The sequence below is a fragment of the Cricetulus griseus genome, chromosome 9 (genome assembly GCF_003668045.3).
Source record: "Cricetulus griseus strain 17A/GY chromosome 9, alternate assembly CriGri-PICRH-1.0, whole genome shotgun sequence".
Classification (NCBI taxonomy): domain Eukaryota; kingdom Metazoa; phylum Chordata; class Mammalia; order Rodentia; family Cricetidae; genus Cricetulus; species Cricetulus griseus.
The window spans coordinates 9,760,114-9,777,608 of NC_048602.1; the positions used below are offsets into that span (position 1 = coordinate 9,760,114).

The 17,495-nt window shown below is 52.0% G+C and overlaps 1 protein-coding gene across 7 annotated transcripts in view; it reads right to left on the bottom strand.

Moving 5' to 3' along the window:
* The window catches only part of Grik5 (glutamate ionotropic receptor kainate type subunit 5), a 62,588-nt gene that overhangs the window by 2,418 nt on the left and 42,675 nt on the right, over window positions 1-17,495 (bottom strand). For 6 of the 7 annotated variants that reach the window (XM_027430358.2, XM_027430356.2, XM_035449224.1 and 3 more), the window contains 7 exons: window positions 14,584-14,700; window positions 14,303-14,412; window positions 13,738-13,911; window positions 4,523-4,688; window positions 3,953-4,178; window positions 2,087-2,215; window positions 1,877-1,998 (listed from right to left, as the gene is read on the bottom strand). In XM_027430358.2, coding sequence (XP_027286159.1) covers window positions 1,877-1,998; window positions 2,087-2,215; window positions 3,953-4,178; window positions 4,523-4,688; window positions 13,738-13,911; window positions 14,303-14,412; window positions 14,584-14,700 — 1,044 coding nt within the window. The remainder of the gene's footprint in view (window positions 1-1,876; window positions 1,999-2,086; window positions 2,216-3,952; window positions 4,179-4,522; window positions 4,689-13,737; window positions 13,912-14,302; window positions 14,413-14,583; window positions 14,701-17,495) is intronic. The other variant, XM_027430357.2, reaches the window with a different exon arrangement.

A 17,495-nucleotide genomic window follows, 5' to 3' on the forward strand; every position in this document is an offset into this window, starting at 1 on the left:
GGCGGGCACTTAAACAACCCCACAGAGAGGCCCTCCTTCGAGGAACTGAGGCCTGCTGCCAGCTGCCACTAAGTGTATGCATTATGCTTTTAATTCTTGTCTCTGGATGTTTGATGTCCTAGGATCCTACAGGCTGGTGGAATGCGGTCCCTCTCAGAACCAGCAGAGGGCTGAGCCACCCTTCACAACAAACCAAACAGAAGTGAATCCAGAGAGGCCCAGGGCTGCAGACCTGTGACCCTATGCCTCCTAGGAGGCTGAGGCAGGAAGACTGCAAACTTAAGGCCGTCCTGGGCTAAGGGATAGATTTGAGGCCTGACGGAACAACTTAGTGAGACCCTGCCTCAAAATAAAAGGTAAAAATAGGCCCGGTGGTAGTGGCACACACCTTTAATTCCAGCACTCAGGAGGCAGAGGCAGGTGGATCTCTGTGAGTTCCAGGCCAGCCTAGCCCACAGAGTTTCAGGACAGCTAGGGCTATTACACAGAGAAAACCTGCCTCGAAAAACCAAAATAATAAATAAATAAAATAAAAAGTAAAAATACGGCTGAGGATACAGCTCATTGGTAGAGCACGTGGCTGGAAACTACCAGTGAAAGGCTGGCTTCGTGGTAGAACATTTGCCTGGCACGTGTAAGGCCCTGGGTTCTATCCTTAGTACCACAGACACACACACACAAAAAAGACAGTCCCCATGTTCCAAGCCCACCAACATGGTTCAAACCAGCCGGTCCCGCCTTTGTCCTTTCTCATATCCTAGATTCTCTGTTCCCTTCCCTGCTGCATTTAGTCCCTGCCCTGTCTTTTCCAGGGAAACCGTAATGAAGACTGGTCCAGCCACTTCCTCACCTGCCACTCCTCTCGGGGACCATAAGGAATAAGAACTGCCTCTTAATGGCATAGTCTTAGATGGATGTGGTGGGGTACTCTCCGGCAATGCTACTGTTCCGGTGGAAGCCTCACCCCTGGCATCCACATACCCAGAGAGTCTGGGATGTTATGGTAGAAGTTCCACCCAAGCCCTCCCCCCCACCTCCCTCCAAACCCTGCTGCATCTTAGAAAGCCCGCCAAATGATGACCCCCTCCCCCAGAGATGCTCAGAAGTACCACAGGGTATTTAAGCTGCCCGCCCCCCCGGAAACCAGACTGGTAGTTTTTCTGGTCTCCCTTTCCAGTCTCCTCTCTAGGGAACTGGAAGGCCACTCGGGAGCTCTGTGTCCATCAAACACGTGGGCTTTTCCTAATTTGGTTTGATTTGATCTGATTTGGATTGCTGCATCGGCGGAGAGGCTTGTCACGGTGGAGAAACTTTTCAGCTACCACTTGAAAGGCTGAGGCAAAATGTAGCAATTCTCCTGCCTCAGCGTCTCAAGGGCTGGGATTATAAAGCCACTATGCTTGGTCTGTCTGTCTGTCCCTCAAACAGGATGTTACGTGGCTCAAGCTGGGCTTGAACTCACTATGTAAATGAGGGCAGTCCTGAAAGATTGATGTGTGCAGGCCTCTGCCTCCCGAGTGACCACCACACCAGCTGTTTCTTTTGTATTTCAGCATCCTGCTTCTTTTGTAGCCTCTGGGGTCTTCCACACCCTTCCTTTGCTGGGTCCTTGAATTCTCATCACTCCCAGGGCTCTCCTTCCCTCCTCTGTCCCTTCTCGTATCCTTTATTCTTTGTCTAGTTGCCTGATCTGTCACCTCTGCTGGGACCTCCTTTATCCAATCAGGAGTTCCTTGGCTCCTCTCTTACCTCTTGGCTCCCTAACCCCTCCTCACCTCTTACATCCATCCGCTCCTTCATCTAAGTCCCCACCACCCACCACTTTGGGCCCTTAATGTCCCTGGGGTCTCCCCACCACACCAGCCAATCTCCTCACCTCCTCGGACTCTGCTGACCTCCGTGTGGACCAGATGAATTCCATGACCGCCACGAAGACGGCAATGATGAGGCCACAGATGAGCACAACAAAAATACCTCCAATGTTCTCCATGCCCAAACCTGGGGAGTGGGGACAGCCGGCGTATGGGCAGGGTGGGCGTGGGCCCCAGGGTTTCTGGGAAAGGGCAGGCATCGGAAGGGGGCTGACCTTTGGCCCTGTGGTCCTCCTCCTTGGGGCACCGGCCACCCTCCCACCACTTGCGCTTCAGAATCTCCAGCCGGTTGTTCTCCTGGAGCTGCAGGATGGCCAGGGTGATCTCATCCCGGAACGGGGAGCCTGGCCGGGCACATGAGGGGATCGCCGTGAGCCCCACAACCCCAAACCCCACCTGCCCCGCCACCTTACCTAGCTTCTACCCTCTCTAAGCTGACTGCAACTAGGATGGGTTCTCGTGGGGCTGCCACCCCCAGGAGCCCCTGCTCGAGGCTCACCCAGCACATCCACGCTGACCTCCTGTGAGGTCTCCGTATCTGCCAAAGCCCTACTTTAGGGCCTTGGCTTCTGCCAGAATGCCCTTTCCCTCCCCTCCCTGAGGCCTCTGCCTACACACTGGCTCCTCACCAGTCTTCTTTGGCCACTTTATCCAAAATGGCACCACTCCCTGTCAGTCTCTACGACCACGACATCTGCCCACAGCACTTGCCACCCCTGCTGCAGTAGGACAGGACTCGTCTACGGCCTGATGCGCCTGCCTCCTGGAATGGCACTGCAGCAGTCGGCCGAGTGGGTCCCCGTCCTCTCTTCTGTATTCCCCCTCCTCCCTCTCATGGGCTCCCCTTGGGCTCTCTATTCTGAAGCACCTACTGAATGCCAGGCAGGAGAGAGATACAGTGGGGATGGTTAATCCTTACAGGGCGCCCAGGTCTCATTGTTAGAGAAAACATTGCCAAGGTTTGGAGACAAACTAGTGTTTGGGTTTCTAGCACTGGGCACTGAAACAGTGTATCCTGAAGTATAAACTGTTCCTCCCTGCTCCTTCCTGCTTTTTCTGAGTAGCTGTTCTGAACTAGAATGTAGGCTTGGGGTAAAGAATATGAAGCAAAGACAGCTAAGTCCTAGTCAAGCATGGTGGTACAGCCGAGCATGGTAGAGCTGAGCATGGTGATACAGCCGAGCATGGTGATACATGGTACAGATGAACATGGTACAGCCGAGCATGGTGATACAGTCTAGCATGGTACAGCCAAGCATGGTAGAGCTGAGCATGGTGATACAGTCAAGCATGGTACAGCCAAGCATGGTAGAGCTGAGCATGGTGATACAGCCGAGCATGGTGATACATGGTACAGATGAACATGGTACAGCCGAGCATGGTGATACATGGTACAGATGAACATGGTACAGCCGAGCATGGTGATACAGTCTAGCATGGTACAGCCAAGCATGGTAGAGCTGAGCATGGTGATACAGCCGAGCATGGTGATACATGGTACAGATGAACATGGTACAGCCGAGCATGGTACAGCTGAGCATGGTACAGGCAAGCATGGAGCAGCCGAGCACAGTACAGCCGAGCATGGTGATACAGCTGAGCACGGTACAGCCATGTACCGTGGAGGTACGAGCATGGAGGTACAGCCAGGCCTGGTGGTACGGTGAGCAATGGTATATATACTACATGTCCCTGGCACGTGGAAGGTAGAGGCAGGAGTATCAAAAGAGCTTCAAGGTCATCCTCATCTACAGCCTGACATCGCTCGGTGGTGAATCCTTGTCTCAAAGAACTAAAACACAAACAAACTGAAATCCTGTCTCCCGCGGAGGTGTTGTGCCTCTGAGCTCACGTTTCCTGAGGAGTACGCGCAAAGTCACCTCCGTTCTCTTACTATCCCCCTGAGGTAGGAGCTCACTGGCTTCTAGGCTTACTTTTTACATGCTTAAAGTACACAGCCTCAGGATGAGGACCGCACCTGCCCAGGGCCACACGGCACGGCTGCACGGGATATTCCTCGCACAGCTTGGTTAGTATGCTCTCGGTCTCCCCCCACATTGCAAGCTCAGCCATGCTCCTACCCAGCGGCATGCCGATGCCATAGCCCTTGGTGTCGAGGAGGCCCCCGATCTGGGTGAGGTTGCAGTTGAGGCGTCGGTGGTACTCATTCATGGTGGACTCCAGCAGGAAGGCGTAGCGGGAGTTGAGGACACGGGCGATTCCTTCCTCCGTGCTCTTGACGAACACACTAGGCTGTTTGGATTGCATGTAGTTCCACATCCGCTGGTACGTCTGGTACCTCGAGTTCTTGGCAGAGGGGGTATGAAGGAAGATGGGTGAGGGCCACTCTGAGGGATTCCCTTGAGCCCTCCCTTTTCCACACACTCAAGAGTGGATTTTCCTCACCTTGCAGCTCCCCACTTTCCTCCTGACAGACCACACTACTTAGTCCAACCCTCCCAGCAGCCTCCTTGACCCTCCCCCTCCTGTACCGCCCAGTACTGGCTCGTTTGAGAAACCCCACCTGCTTCCCTGTCTCCATTCCCCAGACGGAAGTCAGTGTCTCCCAGGTACCAGTTCTCCTCAGCAAAAGGTCAAACACAGGTCCCCTGCCCTCGTGCCCAGCCTGGGAGGTTCGAGGGGTGCCCCACCTGGAAGAAGGTCATGGTGGAGCCGGCGTGGATAGTGCCGTACTCGATGTTGGTCTGATCCGCCAGGTCGTCAGCCGATTCCACCGGCACCTCCATGCGCTGCACCGTGAGGAAGGCAGCCAAGTTGGCCGTGTAGGAGGAGATGATGATCAAAGTGAAGGCCCACCTGAGGGGTGGGAAGCATGAGCCACAAGCTGCAGCCATCTCTTGCACCTTGACCTGTAACCACGGTCCCCTCCTGAGTGGCTCCTCCTGACCCTTGACCCCAGTGGCTTTGACTTTCAGCTAGCTCAGTGCCTGCTAGTTAGGGCAGAGGCCAGGAATGGGGTTCTGGAGCTTGACTCCCTGGGTTAAGTACAGCTTCCAGAAACTTCCGACTCTAGGTATGAGAGAGGAAGATGGTCTGGAAATACACTCTCAATGTAAGCAACTAAAAAAGCTGGGCAGAATAGAGAAAATATTTAGCAGTACAGAGAATAGAACTAGTCACAAGCATGCTAGGCAGGGGCTCCACCACTGAGCCACGCCCCAGCCCCTCACAGGGGAATTTTAGGCAGGGGCTCCACCACTGAGCCACACCCCCAACCCCTCCCTGGGGGATTCAAGACAGGGGCTCTGCCACTGAGCCACACCCCAGCCCCTCACTGGGGAGATTCTAGGCAGGGGATCTACCACTGAACCACACTCCAGCCTCTTACTGGGGAATGCTAGGCAAGTTCTCTCCCACTGGGCTACATTCCTAGCTATTTTTAGAAAAATATATCTATATCTACCTATTTTTCAGTGCATGAGTTTTTGCTTGTTTGTTTGTTTGTTTTGTTTTTTTCCAGACAGGGTTTCTCTGTGGCTTTGGAGGTTGTCCTAGAACTAGCTCTTGTAGACCAGGCTGGTTTCGAACTCTCAGAGATCCTCTGCCTCTGTCTCCCAAGTGCTGGGATTAAAGGTGTTCGCCACTAATGCCCGGCTGAATGAGTGTTTTATATCATGTATGTAAGTGTAAGTGTGCCCATGGAGGCCAGAAGAGGGAAATGTATCCCCTGGAGCTGGAGTTACAGGTATGTATGAGCCACTCAAGGTGGGTGCTAGGAACTAAACTTCAGACCTCTGTAAGAGTAGCCAGTGCTCGCCAGGCAGCACAGGCAGTGGTGGCGCACGCCTTCAATCTCAGCACTTGGGAGGCAGAGGCAGGAAGATCTCTGTGAGTTCGAGACCAGCCTGGTCTACAAGGGCTAGGTCCAGGACAGGCTCCAAAGTCATAGAGAAGCTCTGTCTCGAAAAAAAAAAAACAAAAAAAAAAAAAAAAAAAAAAAAAAGTAGCCAGTGCTCTTAACCACTGAGCCATCTCTCTACCCCCATATTTTGTTTGTTTGTTTGTTTTTCTTGAGACAGGGTTTCTCTGTATTGTTTGTTTGTTTTTCAAGACAGGGTTTCTCTGTGGCTTTGGAGCCTATCCTGGAACTCGCTCTGCTGACCAGGCTGACCTTGAACTCACAGACCTGCCTCTGCCTCCCGAGTGCTGGAATTAAAGGCACGTGCCACCACTGCCCAGCACCTCCCATCTTTTAAATTTGAGATAGCATCTCAGGATGTTGCCCAAACTGGCTTTGAATGTGTTGGCCTGAATCCAACATCTGTCTCAGTCTCCTAAACAGCTGGGATCACAGGCCTGTGCTCCCAGGGCCAGCCTCCAGAGGACAATATCTTAAGACGGAGGCCTTAAGTGGGCATCGTGGGGCTGTAACACGCGGTGAGTCTGGGGAGGGAAAAGCAACAATCCTGGATGTTGAGGAGATGAGACAAGGGCTTCAACAGGAGCGCAGATGACTGGGAATTTGGCAATTGAATGCTCAGAAGAAGAGGGTTGTTCCCGGAACACAGGGTTCACTTGAGCCTTTTGCTGAATATCAGTATGTGTGCGGATGAGGTGAGACCCCAGGAAGACAGACAGGCAATTCTCTCAAGCAAAGAACAACCCCACAGGGCTCACACAGGGTGGAGGATCTTGTGAGCTTCTTCCAAGCAGAGGTATTCAGCAGATTCATAAGCACATGGGAGGGCAGAAGACATGGCTGAGGGGCCTGATTCCTGGCACTGACATGGCCGCTCACAACCATCTAGGGCTCGGGTTCCAGAGGATCTGATGCCCTCTTCTGCCCTTTCTGGGTACTGCACACATGTGGTACACACACCACAGGCAGGGAAAACAGCCATCTACATAATATAATCAAATAAGATTTCACACACACACACACACAATGATACATGCAGACTGGAAGAAAATGATGGGCATGTTTACACCATGTAAACACTAGCAATCCAAAAGCTGTAGTGTAATGCTAAACTCGGAACAAACCCTGGGGCCCAGACCGTGATACAAGGTCATCCGAGGGGACGGTACAAGAGGATGGAGCAATCCCAGGTATCAGTGCCCGAAATTACAGAACTTTCAAAATTCAAAGCAGGGCTCGCAAGAGACAGCTCAGGGGGTCAAGGTATTTGTCACCAAGCTGGCCTTGAACTCACAGTGATATGCCTGCCTCTGCTTCCCAAGTGCTAGGACTGAAGGCGTGGGCCACCACTGCCTGGCAATAAAGATAATTTTTTAAAAGTTATAAAGTCTCAAAACAAAACAAAAGTTATAAAGCAACAACTGATTTCACAGTGGAATGCTTGCCTACAATCCCTCAGTAAGGGGCAGAGGGCGTGGCTCAGTGGTAGAGCCCCTGCCTAGAATCCCCCAGTGAGGGGCTGGGTGTTTGGCTCAGCTGTACAAAACATGCCAGGAATTCACCAATGAAAGGCTGTGAGTTTAGCTCAGTAATAAAGTATTTTTCTAAGGCTCTGGGTTCTAACCCCAGCAGAGAGAGAGAGAGAGAGAGAGAGAGAGAGAGAGAGAGAGAGAGAGAGAGAGAGAGAGAGAGAGAGAGAGAGAGAGAGAGAGAGAGAGCAAACCCAAAGCAGTGAAATAGCAAACTGACAACTGAAGAACAGAGTCCCAGAGTTCTCAAGGATCACAGGGAGACACCCTGCCTTGATTTCCTTCTCTGTGGTTGATAGGACAGCTGGACAGAGAACCAGTGAGGAGGCCGAAGCCGTGGACAACAACCTCAAACCACTGATACTCAATGGCGTTTCTAGAACAGTTCACCCATCAGCGTTGGGATCCATTTCCAGGGCAAGTGCAGGGAAGGTTTCCCGAGAGAGCGAGCCGTGAAATAAGCCTCAATCAATTTAAAAGGAGTGAAGCCCTACAGAGAATGTTCTCCGACCACAATGGAAGCAAACTGGAAATCAGTAATGGCAAGAACTGGAAAATCCCCAAGTCCTGGCTCTGCTGGCAGCTAGCTGTGTGACCTTGAGGCTGTGCTTTGGCGTCCTCACCTGGGTGGGTCACTTCATTGCTGGCTCTTCCACACAGGGGTTGGTGAAGAGTGGGCTAACCTACACGTCAGAATGTGCTAGGAAAGTGCTTACTGTCACTGTCTTAGTGACATTGCCTGACTCGGGAATGAGAGGAGGCACCCAGTGGGGTTGGCTGCAGGACCCCGGGGCAGCCATTAGTTCTACCCTGGCCTCCCTCCTGCCAAGTAAGAGTGGCCAGGCCCTCTTACAGGCCACAGACCTGAGAAGGTCTCCCAGACCCCACTGGCTCCTTAGCTGGCATTAACGAGAACATGCCACTGGCCTCTGCATAGAGCATGCGCAAAGGTTCTGGGTTGGGGGTGAGCGGACAGAAGGGTAAATAATATAGTTTTCTACAAAAACAAATCTCTAACCCTGACGTGATGCCTGGGAATCTCTCCGGGAACTGAGTTTCTCCACACCTGCCTCATAGGCTGATGTTACTTATCACCAAGAAACGACGCAGTAGCTGCCAGGCTGGCCCTTGAGACTGCAACATTGGTGATGGGCACAGGGCGATAGGACTGAGCTATTTTGGACAGGGTAAATTTGGGGTGAGCTGTTAGTACCCAAGAGAATCAGCCCAAGCTGGCTGGATACAGGAAGAGGCTCAGGCAAGGAGTTTGGAAATGAGCAGCAGCCCTGGGCCAGTGCATTGAGGAGTGGCCTGCAGTGGGGGGACATGTATCTTGAGGTCAGGTCAAGTGTGGGGGCACTTTGTTAGCTCTCCTGGTTTCTGCCCGTGGACAGGCTGACAATGCAAGGCCTGACCTGAACAACACAGAAAACTGACAGCACAACTCTCAAAGCCTGACTCTTCCATGGAGGGAACACACACAGTTCTTGCACGGTCATAGAATACATAAACGGAATCTCCAGAGTGTGGCTCTCTCTCAGCTTGAGGGCCGGATGCCATTGTATGGAGAACTGCCGAAAAATGTTCACCATTTCTGAAAGTCACATTTAGGACAGCAATTCCAGAGGTATTTGAGTCACCAAGTCAAGATGCTCGGGCTAGCCGCACCAGTTCCCAGTGATTCACACCAGCACCGGCAGGTACCTTTGCCAAATATTTCTAAGTGTCAAATGTTGAGCGTCAACAATGTTCCAGTCAATGACCTTACTTCTTGGCATCCCAAATTGACTCATTACAAACAGACGTCACCTGGTTTGTTTCTGTCCTCTGACATATTCAAACACAAGCATTTGCTTATTGCTCTGATGTTATCCAATTGCAAATCATATTGCCAAGCCAGGCTGCCTTTAATCTCAGCACTGTGAGTCTGTGGCCAGCCTGGTCTACAGAGTGAGTTCCAGGACATCCAAGGCTACAGAGAAACCCTGTCTCCAACGAAACAAAACAAAACAATTGGATGTCAGCTCAGGATGGAAGAGCATAGCATTCGTTATCAATATAAAGCTGAGGACAGAGTGCCAGAGGACTCTGGGAGAGGGCAGCTAGCAGGTGGCACACATGCTGCCTTAGATAAGGGGTGGTGGCTATACGGATCTAGGGATCACATATGACGTGATGGCTGGGGGAAGAAGGGGAGAAGCCTTGCTGCTAGCTGGATCAGGGTGAGGGGTTTCTCTTCATGAGGGTGGGAGGACAGTAGCTGACTGAGGAACTGATCTGGACTCTGAGAGGTGAAAGCAGGCGGGGCTTAGAGAGCAAGGAGAGTGAGGTCAGGGGACTCACTTTCTAAATAGTGAGCAAGGGCGACGAGCCCTGGCGGGGAGAGCCTTTGGCATGCTGACTTCTGAGCATTCTGTCTTCAGTGCCGAGGCTGGTGGGCATGGCTGCAGGAGACTGGGCTGAGTGGCCACTGCCTGGGAGGCATGTTTTGGCCAGGTGCCCATGAGATCCCCTAGGATAAATGACAGCAGTCATGCCCTACAGTCCCACGCACGATGGTGGGGACTCGGCTTGCAGTCACTGTCATTGAGTCACATGTGGAGATGACCCAGTGCCTGCTGAATGAGCAAAACTAGTGAAGAGGACTAGGGGTGCGGAAGAGCACGAGGCTAGGCAAACAGCTCCAGTGAACAATGAATGACTATGACGGGAGAGGGCAGCAGACGGCTGCCTAGATGACACGGCCCTCAAGAAGCAGGTCCCAGGCTGAGGAGGAAGGAGGGCTCGCAGAGTGGAGACCACTGGTTCCCTGCCTTTAGGACAGCCCAGAGTCATCAACTCAGGACGGCTGTCCACAGCTCCTCGGGGGCACCCATCCATCACTCAGAAGCAGCCAAGGGAAAGCACTGCTGCTCTGACCACGCTAACACCTTTCACCTGGCATGTGAGGGAGCAGAATAAGCCCCTCCCACTGATAGCACCAGACATCGGCCCCTGAATCCTTGGAACACAGCAACCTGCCATCGCACGGTAAAAGGGACTTTGAAGATGAGATGAAGGGCTAAGATGAGAAAGCGATCTTGGATTGTCCAGGCAGGCCTGGTGAGTCACAAGGGCATGGGTGTGAAAGGAAATCAGAGACGAGCCTAGTGGAAAAACATTGTAATTTCAGGTTCTTCAAAGGTTGGGGCCAGGAGGACAGAAAGCTCAAAATAAGAGCGAATTCAATACAAGCATAAGCTACTTGATGAGAACTTGTCCCAAAATACAAGAGCAAAAACTTGCCTGGTGACATAGCTTTGTGGTAGAGCCCCTGCCTAGAATCCCCCAGTGAGGGGCTGGGGGCGTGGCTCAGCGGTAGAGCCCCTGCCTAGAATCCCCCAGTGAGGGGCTGGGGGTGTGTCTCAGCGGTAGAGCCCCTGCCTAGAATTCCCCAGTGAGGGGCTGGGGGTGTGGCTCAGCGGTAGAGCCCCTGCCTAGAATCCCCCAGTGAGGAACTGGGGGCGTGGCTCAGTGGTAGGGGTAGCCCCTGCCTAGCATTCCCCAGGGAGAGTAAGTAGCACTCCTTCTTAGCATGCACAAATCCCTAGATTCAATATCTGATGATAAGTTTTTGTTTTGTTTTGTTTTGTTTTGTTTTTAGTATTGGGCCATAGGTCAGAGAATGCAGGAGGCTTCTAAAAGCTGGAAAAGATAAGAAGAGGTCTTTGGGGGTCTGCAGGAGGCAGGCCTACTAATAACTTTTAGCCCTGTCAGAGCTATGGTGTGGACCACACGGTGTCCGTTGCTACTTGACAGTTTCCAGCACTGCAACCTTGCAGAACAGACTTCTCTAATGCCTTTCCCTTTGGGAAATTTTATGTGGGTTTTTGGTAAAAGATGTGTACGTGGTAGCCTCCCTAGACAAAATAATTCTTTTTTTTTTTTTTTTTTTTTTGGTTTTTCTAGACAGGGTTTCTCTGTGGCTTTGGAGGCTGTCCTGGAACTAGCTCTTGTAGACCAGGCTGGTCTCAAACTCACAGAGATCCACCTGCCTCTGCCTCCTGAGTGCTGGGATTAAAAGCGTGCGCTACCAACGCCCAGCCGACAAAATAATTCTTTGGAAAGAAATCCCCGCCACTGTGGAAGCAGGAATTCCATTGTGCCCTCCTATTTCCTCCGAGAACAGGAAGGTAGAGATTTACTAGACACACCTGATCCCAAGGATGAAATGCCAATAATTCAGATCTAGAGCCTGAGGCCATTAAGGGCAAGAGTTCAGTTAATGAGTATAGAGAAATCAAAATGGCCCTGTACAATGGCACAGAGTGAGACTTCAGGACCTTGCCTTTTGGGAGCGTTATGAGGGGAACAGGCTCATATAGTAAGACTAAGAAACTAGTATAGTCGGGCGTTGGTGGAGCACAACTTTAATCCCAGCACTCGGGAGGCAGAGGCAGGCGGATCTCTGTGAGTTTGAGGCCAGCCTGATATCCAGAGCGAGTGCCAGGATAGGCTCCAAAGCTACACAGAGAAACCCTGTCTCAAAAAACAAAACAAAACAAAAAACAACAACAACAAAAAGGTGTAGTCGGGCTGGAGAGATGGCTCAGAGGTTAAGAGCACTGACTGCTCTTCTAGAGGTCCTGAGTTCAATTCCCAGCAACCACATGGTGGCTCACAACCGTCTGTAATGAGATCTGGCGCCCTCTTCTGGTGTGCAGATATACATGGAAGCAGAATGTTGTATACATAATAAATGAATGAAGTATTTAAAAAAAAAGGTGTAGTCTTTTTTCAATTAAACGATGCTGGCAGCCATCCCGATTCACCCTGAGATTGTCTCTGCCCCAACCCCTACTAACTCCACACAGCCTCTTTGGAACCTGAAGCAGGTCTCTAGCAGATCTAGTTTAGGTTTCAACTGAAAGACATTCATTTCACTTCTAACCACTAAATTGGAAGCGATCTTTGTAGCAGACATGGGAATGAACACAGAGGTACCATCCGAATGTCTGTTTTAAACTCGGGCCCCTGAGCACCCTGGGCAAGTGTTCTACACTGAGTTCTATTCCTAGCCCCATCCCTATTCTTTTAAGACAAGGTCTTGTATAACCGAGGTTTTCCCCAAACTCAGTATGTAGCCAAGGATGACCCTGACCGGATCCTCCTGCCTGTATCTCCCAGGGCTGAGAACACAGGGGTACACTGCCAGGCCCTGTGCACGCTCTGATGGGGACTGAAGTCAGATGTTCACGCAGGCTAAGCAAGCAACCGAGCCACCAACCGAGCTGTATCCCCAGCCCCTCCAATGCCTCGGTGGCTTGGTCATTTATTGCTATTGTGTGTGTGACATGGGTTATGTGCGCACCACAGTGTGCCTGTGGGGGACAAAGGGGAAACTCTGAAGTTGACTCCCTCTCTCCACCTTTCTGTGGGTTCTGAGATTGAACTCAGGCTGACAGGCTTTACCACCACGAGCATTTGTTCTCGTTAAATTGGCAAACTCTAGGTTCAGTCTCAAACAAAAACAAAAACAAAACAAAACAAAAAAAACAACAAAACAAAAACAGAGCGGAGAGCAACAGAGAGTAACATTCAGTGTCAGCCGCTGGCCTCTGCATGCTCTCGGACCCCTGTGCACACACAAGTGCATGTATGTATATACGCACCCACACATGTAAAACACATCATACACACCAAAAAAAAAAAAAAAAACCCCACCACCACCAAAGAAGCCCTCGAGCACACAGATGCCTCTGCTCCTGTACATACACGTGTACCTGCGTATGCGTGAACACACACACACACACACACACACACAAAGAAAGAACAAACATTTTAAAGAATGTGGGCCAGGCGTCCTGAGTGGCAGCTGGCGAGAGCTTCCTGGTGCATGTTTCAGAGGCAAATGAATCTTATCCAGGACACTCTAAATCTCTGTAACAACCAGGGCAACGTCACAGACAGCGATAGCAATGCCCCCTCTCCTGTCACGTCAGCAGAGCCTGCTCACTTTTCTATACTTTCCAGCATCGACTCACTGACACCCAAGTCACGGGTCCGTCCCTTGGCTCACATGCTTAGGATTGAACTTGGGCCCTTGCACACGCTAGCCAAGCACTCTACCACTAAGCCATGGCCCCAGTCCTTGGTATTTTTTTGGACACTGTCTTATTAGTAGCCCATGGTGGCCTTGAACTTGATTTTCAAGCTCATACTGCTCTCAAACTCACAATTCTCCTGTCCTGGAAATCTTCAAATGCTTATAAATGTGACAGGCCTTTCTGTGTCATCTTTCAGGGGAGGGGACAGCCCCCACCCAAGACCATAGAGACGGTGGGCTACTTTGTTGAGGTTCAGCTCTTCATTGCACAGCCATGGAGGGGAACAGGAATTCACTGGGGAGAGCACAGCAGCCCCTGTCCCTGACTGGAAGACCTCCCAGTTCTGACAGTGTAGACACAAAGAGGCTCACCAGACTCCGCTGACACAGCGCGTGGACAGCGCCCGGGGCATGATCTCCGAGCCCTGCTGCATGAAGCCACCCACGGGGAACCAGAGGCTGTTGCCCAGTGTGTACTGGTTCTCCAGGATATGCGGGCGTGCCCGGAGGCACGGGTGCGGATTGTACCACTCGTAGGGGCTCAGCCTGTGGAGAGATGAGTGGGTGGCTGAGGCTGAGGTGCGGAAAAGAAGGGGTACTGTGATTGGAAGCGGCTGGGGCGGGGGGAGAAGACAGTGACGGACACACGCAGAAAGGGGATGGGGGCAGAGAGGAGAGATGCTAGCACACCACAGAAGCAGACATTGCAGTGGCAGCAAGAGGAGAGGCCTGGTAGAGACCCACTAAAGCTCAAGTCAGACCCCCAAGTAGAAAGAGAGAAACAGAGACAGGGTAAAAAAAAGACAGGAAAGCAGGCATAGCGCCCTGTGGCCCACAATGTTCAGCCTCGACAGAAGAGGGACGGTGTGGGTGGCCTGTGGGCTGGGCTCCTGCCTCTCCCCACCCCTCCTTCCCCAGGGCCAGGTGGCCCACTCACCTGGCAGCCAGGAACAGGACACAGCTGACAGCCAGATAGGCAAGAAGCATGAAGAGCCACACGGCAGGGGAGAAGGGGTCCAGGAAGGAGAAATAGCCAGGCTTGCGGCCCTAGGGGGAAGAAAGGACATTGAGAGCACAAGCTGTGTGCCCAACCCCTTCATCCTCCAGGAACTCAGAGGTCCGACCAGCCCATCAGCCCCAGGTCCACTTAAGCCAATCCCTAGTCTCGATGCTAGGGCACAGCCATGCCACCCCTCCCCAGTCCCCATGGAAACAAACCATGTGCACTCTGTAGAGGATACTGATCCCCAGTGTCATGAAGGGCTTGGAGAAGTCGATGACTTTCTCCCGCTCAGCGGTGATGGTGAAGGCTGCCACAGCCAGGTCTGCTTTCTGCTGGAGGGGAAGCAGGTGGGGGGGAGGGAGGAGGGAGGGAGACAGAGGTGGGCAGTTAGATACAACCGCAGGTACCTCCGCGAGAGTTAGAGATGAGCCTGCCTGAGGCTCTGTGCCCAGTCCCTCTGACCCACTCACTCCTAACAAGTCTATAGTCGAGCCCATTGCAGCAGTCCTGCTTTTGAGAGAGAGAGAGAGAGTCCCATTTTGCTCAGGCTAGCCTTGAACTCATCCCTATGCCTCCTAAATGCTAGCATCACAGGCTGGCAGACTTATTCATATTATTGTTATTTGTTTTGTTTTGTTTTTCTTTTTTTTTTGTGGGGGGGTGGTTTCGAGACAGGGTTTCTCTGTGTAGCTTTGGAGCCTGGAACTCACTCTGTAGACCAGGCTGGCCTCGAACTCAGAGAGATCCACCTGCCTCTGTCTCCCAGGTGCTGGGATTAAAGGTGTGCGCCACCAGGCCTAGCTAACAGCTTTATTTTTAAAGCACATCCCCTTGCTGCTGGCTACCCTGCATCCTCACATCATGAGGAAGCAGACGAGTGTCCAGGCACTGGATCACTGACTTGCTCTTGCGACCTTGCTTTCAATAGATGGCATTTATTAATTGCTTACCAGAATGGATGGAAGTGTTTTGTTTGTTTGTGGGTGTGTGCGAATGTGTGTACATATGTTAAGGTGTGTGTACGGAGGGGGATGTGTGGTATGCACACATGAAGGCCCCAGGTCCAGGTTGGGAGTCTTCCTCATCTGCCCTCCGCTTTACTTTTTGAGGCAGGGTCTCTCACTGAACCTGGAGCTCAGTGATTCACTAGACAGCCCATCAAGCGAGAGCCAGGCATCCTCTGGTCTCAGCTTCTCGGGCACTGCTGCTGTGCCTGGCTCTGTGCGGGGGATCTGAACTCAGGCCCTCATGCTTGTGTGGAGAGCACTTTACCCAACGGGCCATTTCCTCAGTCCCTGTTAGCCAAGGTACTGATGAGGAAAGGGGGCAGCTGCCAACCACGGAGTGGGGTGTAACCGTTTCTGCTCCAGTTTGCACTGGTGCTCCGGACAAGTGTCTGAAGGACACCTAGGACCGGGGTCCAGCTCAGCCGCAATGATCTTGGGGAAGGCTGCATACTTCCGGTCGGGAGGGCTGTTAGGAAACAGACCCGAAGTGTTTAAGTGTGGGAAGAGTGTAGGCAGGGCTGTCCTCCAGGGAACCCCTTTCTGAGTGAACTCAGTGATCCTCACTTTGGGGACACTAGACAGCTGTCAGTTGAGGGCTGACACAAAGCAGGGAGAGGCTGTATTTCTACACGGGCACGCACACACACACACACACACACACACACACACACTGCATGTGCGCACACTACCGGGACTTTTCTACAGCACAGCAGGCTCCACGCACTATGACTGAGACACTGGCAAGTGCTTATGTGGCCACACTGCTTATGTGGCCACAGACACATGTAGGAGGGGACATGCAGTGACATCTCTCAGGGGCCCAGTGAGTGCCAGGTGGCATTTAACACTCACAGTTGAGAAACAGAGCAAAGTGGGAGGTAGGTTCAGCGAGTGGAGAGCCTGGCTCTGCCTGCCCACCTCCCATGACTGTATGACCTCAAGCAGAGGTGTTCATGTGTCTAGACCTTGGCGTATTGTTTTGCACAGGGGGGTAGGTCATTGGGACGCAGCTCCCAGTTGTACCCTTCCCTACACTTCAATTTTATACCCAGGACTGCAGTATCAGGGACTGGGGATCCCCAAACCCAAATCTGGGAACAGAGCTTGTCGCGGGGGCCTGAGGCTGAGAACACAGAGGTTAAAGCAGCCCAGGAAGTGGGCTATAGCAGGGAGGGTGGAGCCCCTAGGAAGGCTGGGACTGGGGAGACTGGGTTCAGGACCCTAGAGAGTGTATGAAGGAGGCGGGGGACACAGCCAGGTCCAGAGCCTGTGGTCTGATGACGCCTGAGCCAGATCATGACCCTGTATAAGTGAGAGTGGCCACAAACCTGAGAGAGAATAGGTGATGTGTAATCCAAGGTCAGGGAGAGGTGCCAAAGGCCCAAAGGATAACTAACCAAAAGAATAACGAGCCAGGTGGTGGATGCGCACACCTTTAATCCCAGTACTTGGGGGTCAGAGTCAGGACGATCTCTGAGTTCAATGCCAGCCTGGTCTATAGAGTGAGTTCCAGGGCAGCCAGGGCTGTCTCAAAAACAAAACAAAAGCCAAACAAACAAAAGGAATAAAAATAAAATTCAACATCACCAATGGGGAGGTAGCTCAGCCTGTAAAATGCTTTCCTGGCCAGCATGAGGACTGGGTTAAATCCCTGGAACCGTGTGGGAAAGCTGGTCATGGTGGAAGTCACTTGTGACCACAGCATCGGAGAGGTAGACAAGAGGCTCCCTGGGGCTCAGTGGTCAACCAGACGAGTGTGTAACCAGTGAGTCCAGGCCAGGGAGAGCCCTATCTCAAATGAGGTGGATAATATTTCTGAGGATGACACTCAAGGGTGTTCTGTGGCATAGTCACACACACACACACACACACACACACACACACACACACACACAAACAAGACAGGATGTGGTGATGCCCAACTTTAATCCAAGCACTTGGGGAGGGTGGTAAAGGAAGGAGGAAATCTTTTGAGGCCAGCCTGGTCTATATAGTGAGTTCCAGGTTAGCCAGGGATACACAGTGAGACCCCATAAAAACAAAACCAAACAAAAACTTTAAAAAACAAAACAAGAAACAAATGAACCTAAGGCCAAAGAAAGAGCAGATAGGTCCCCAGG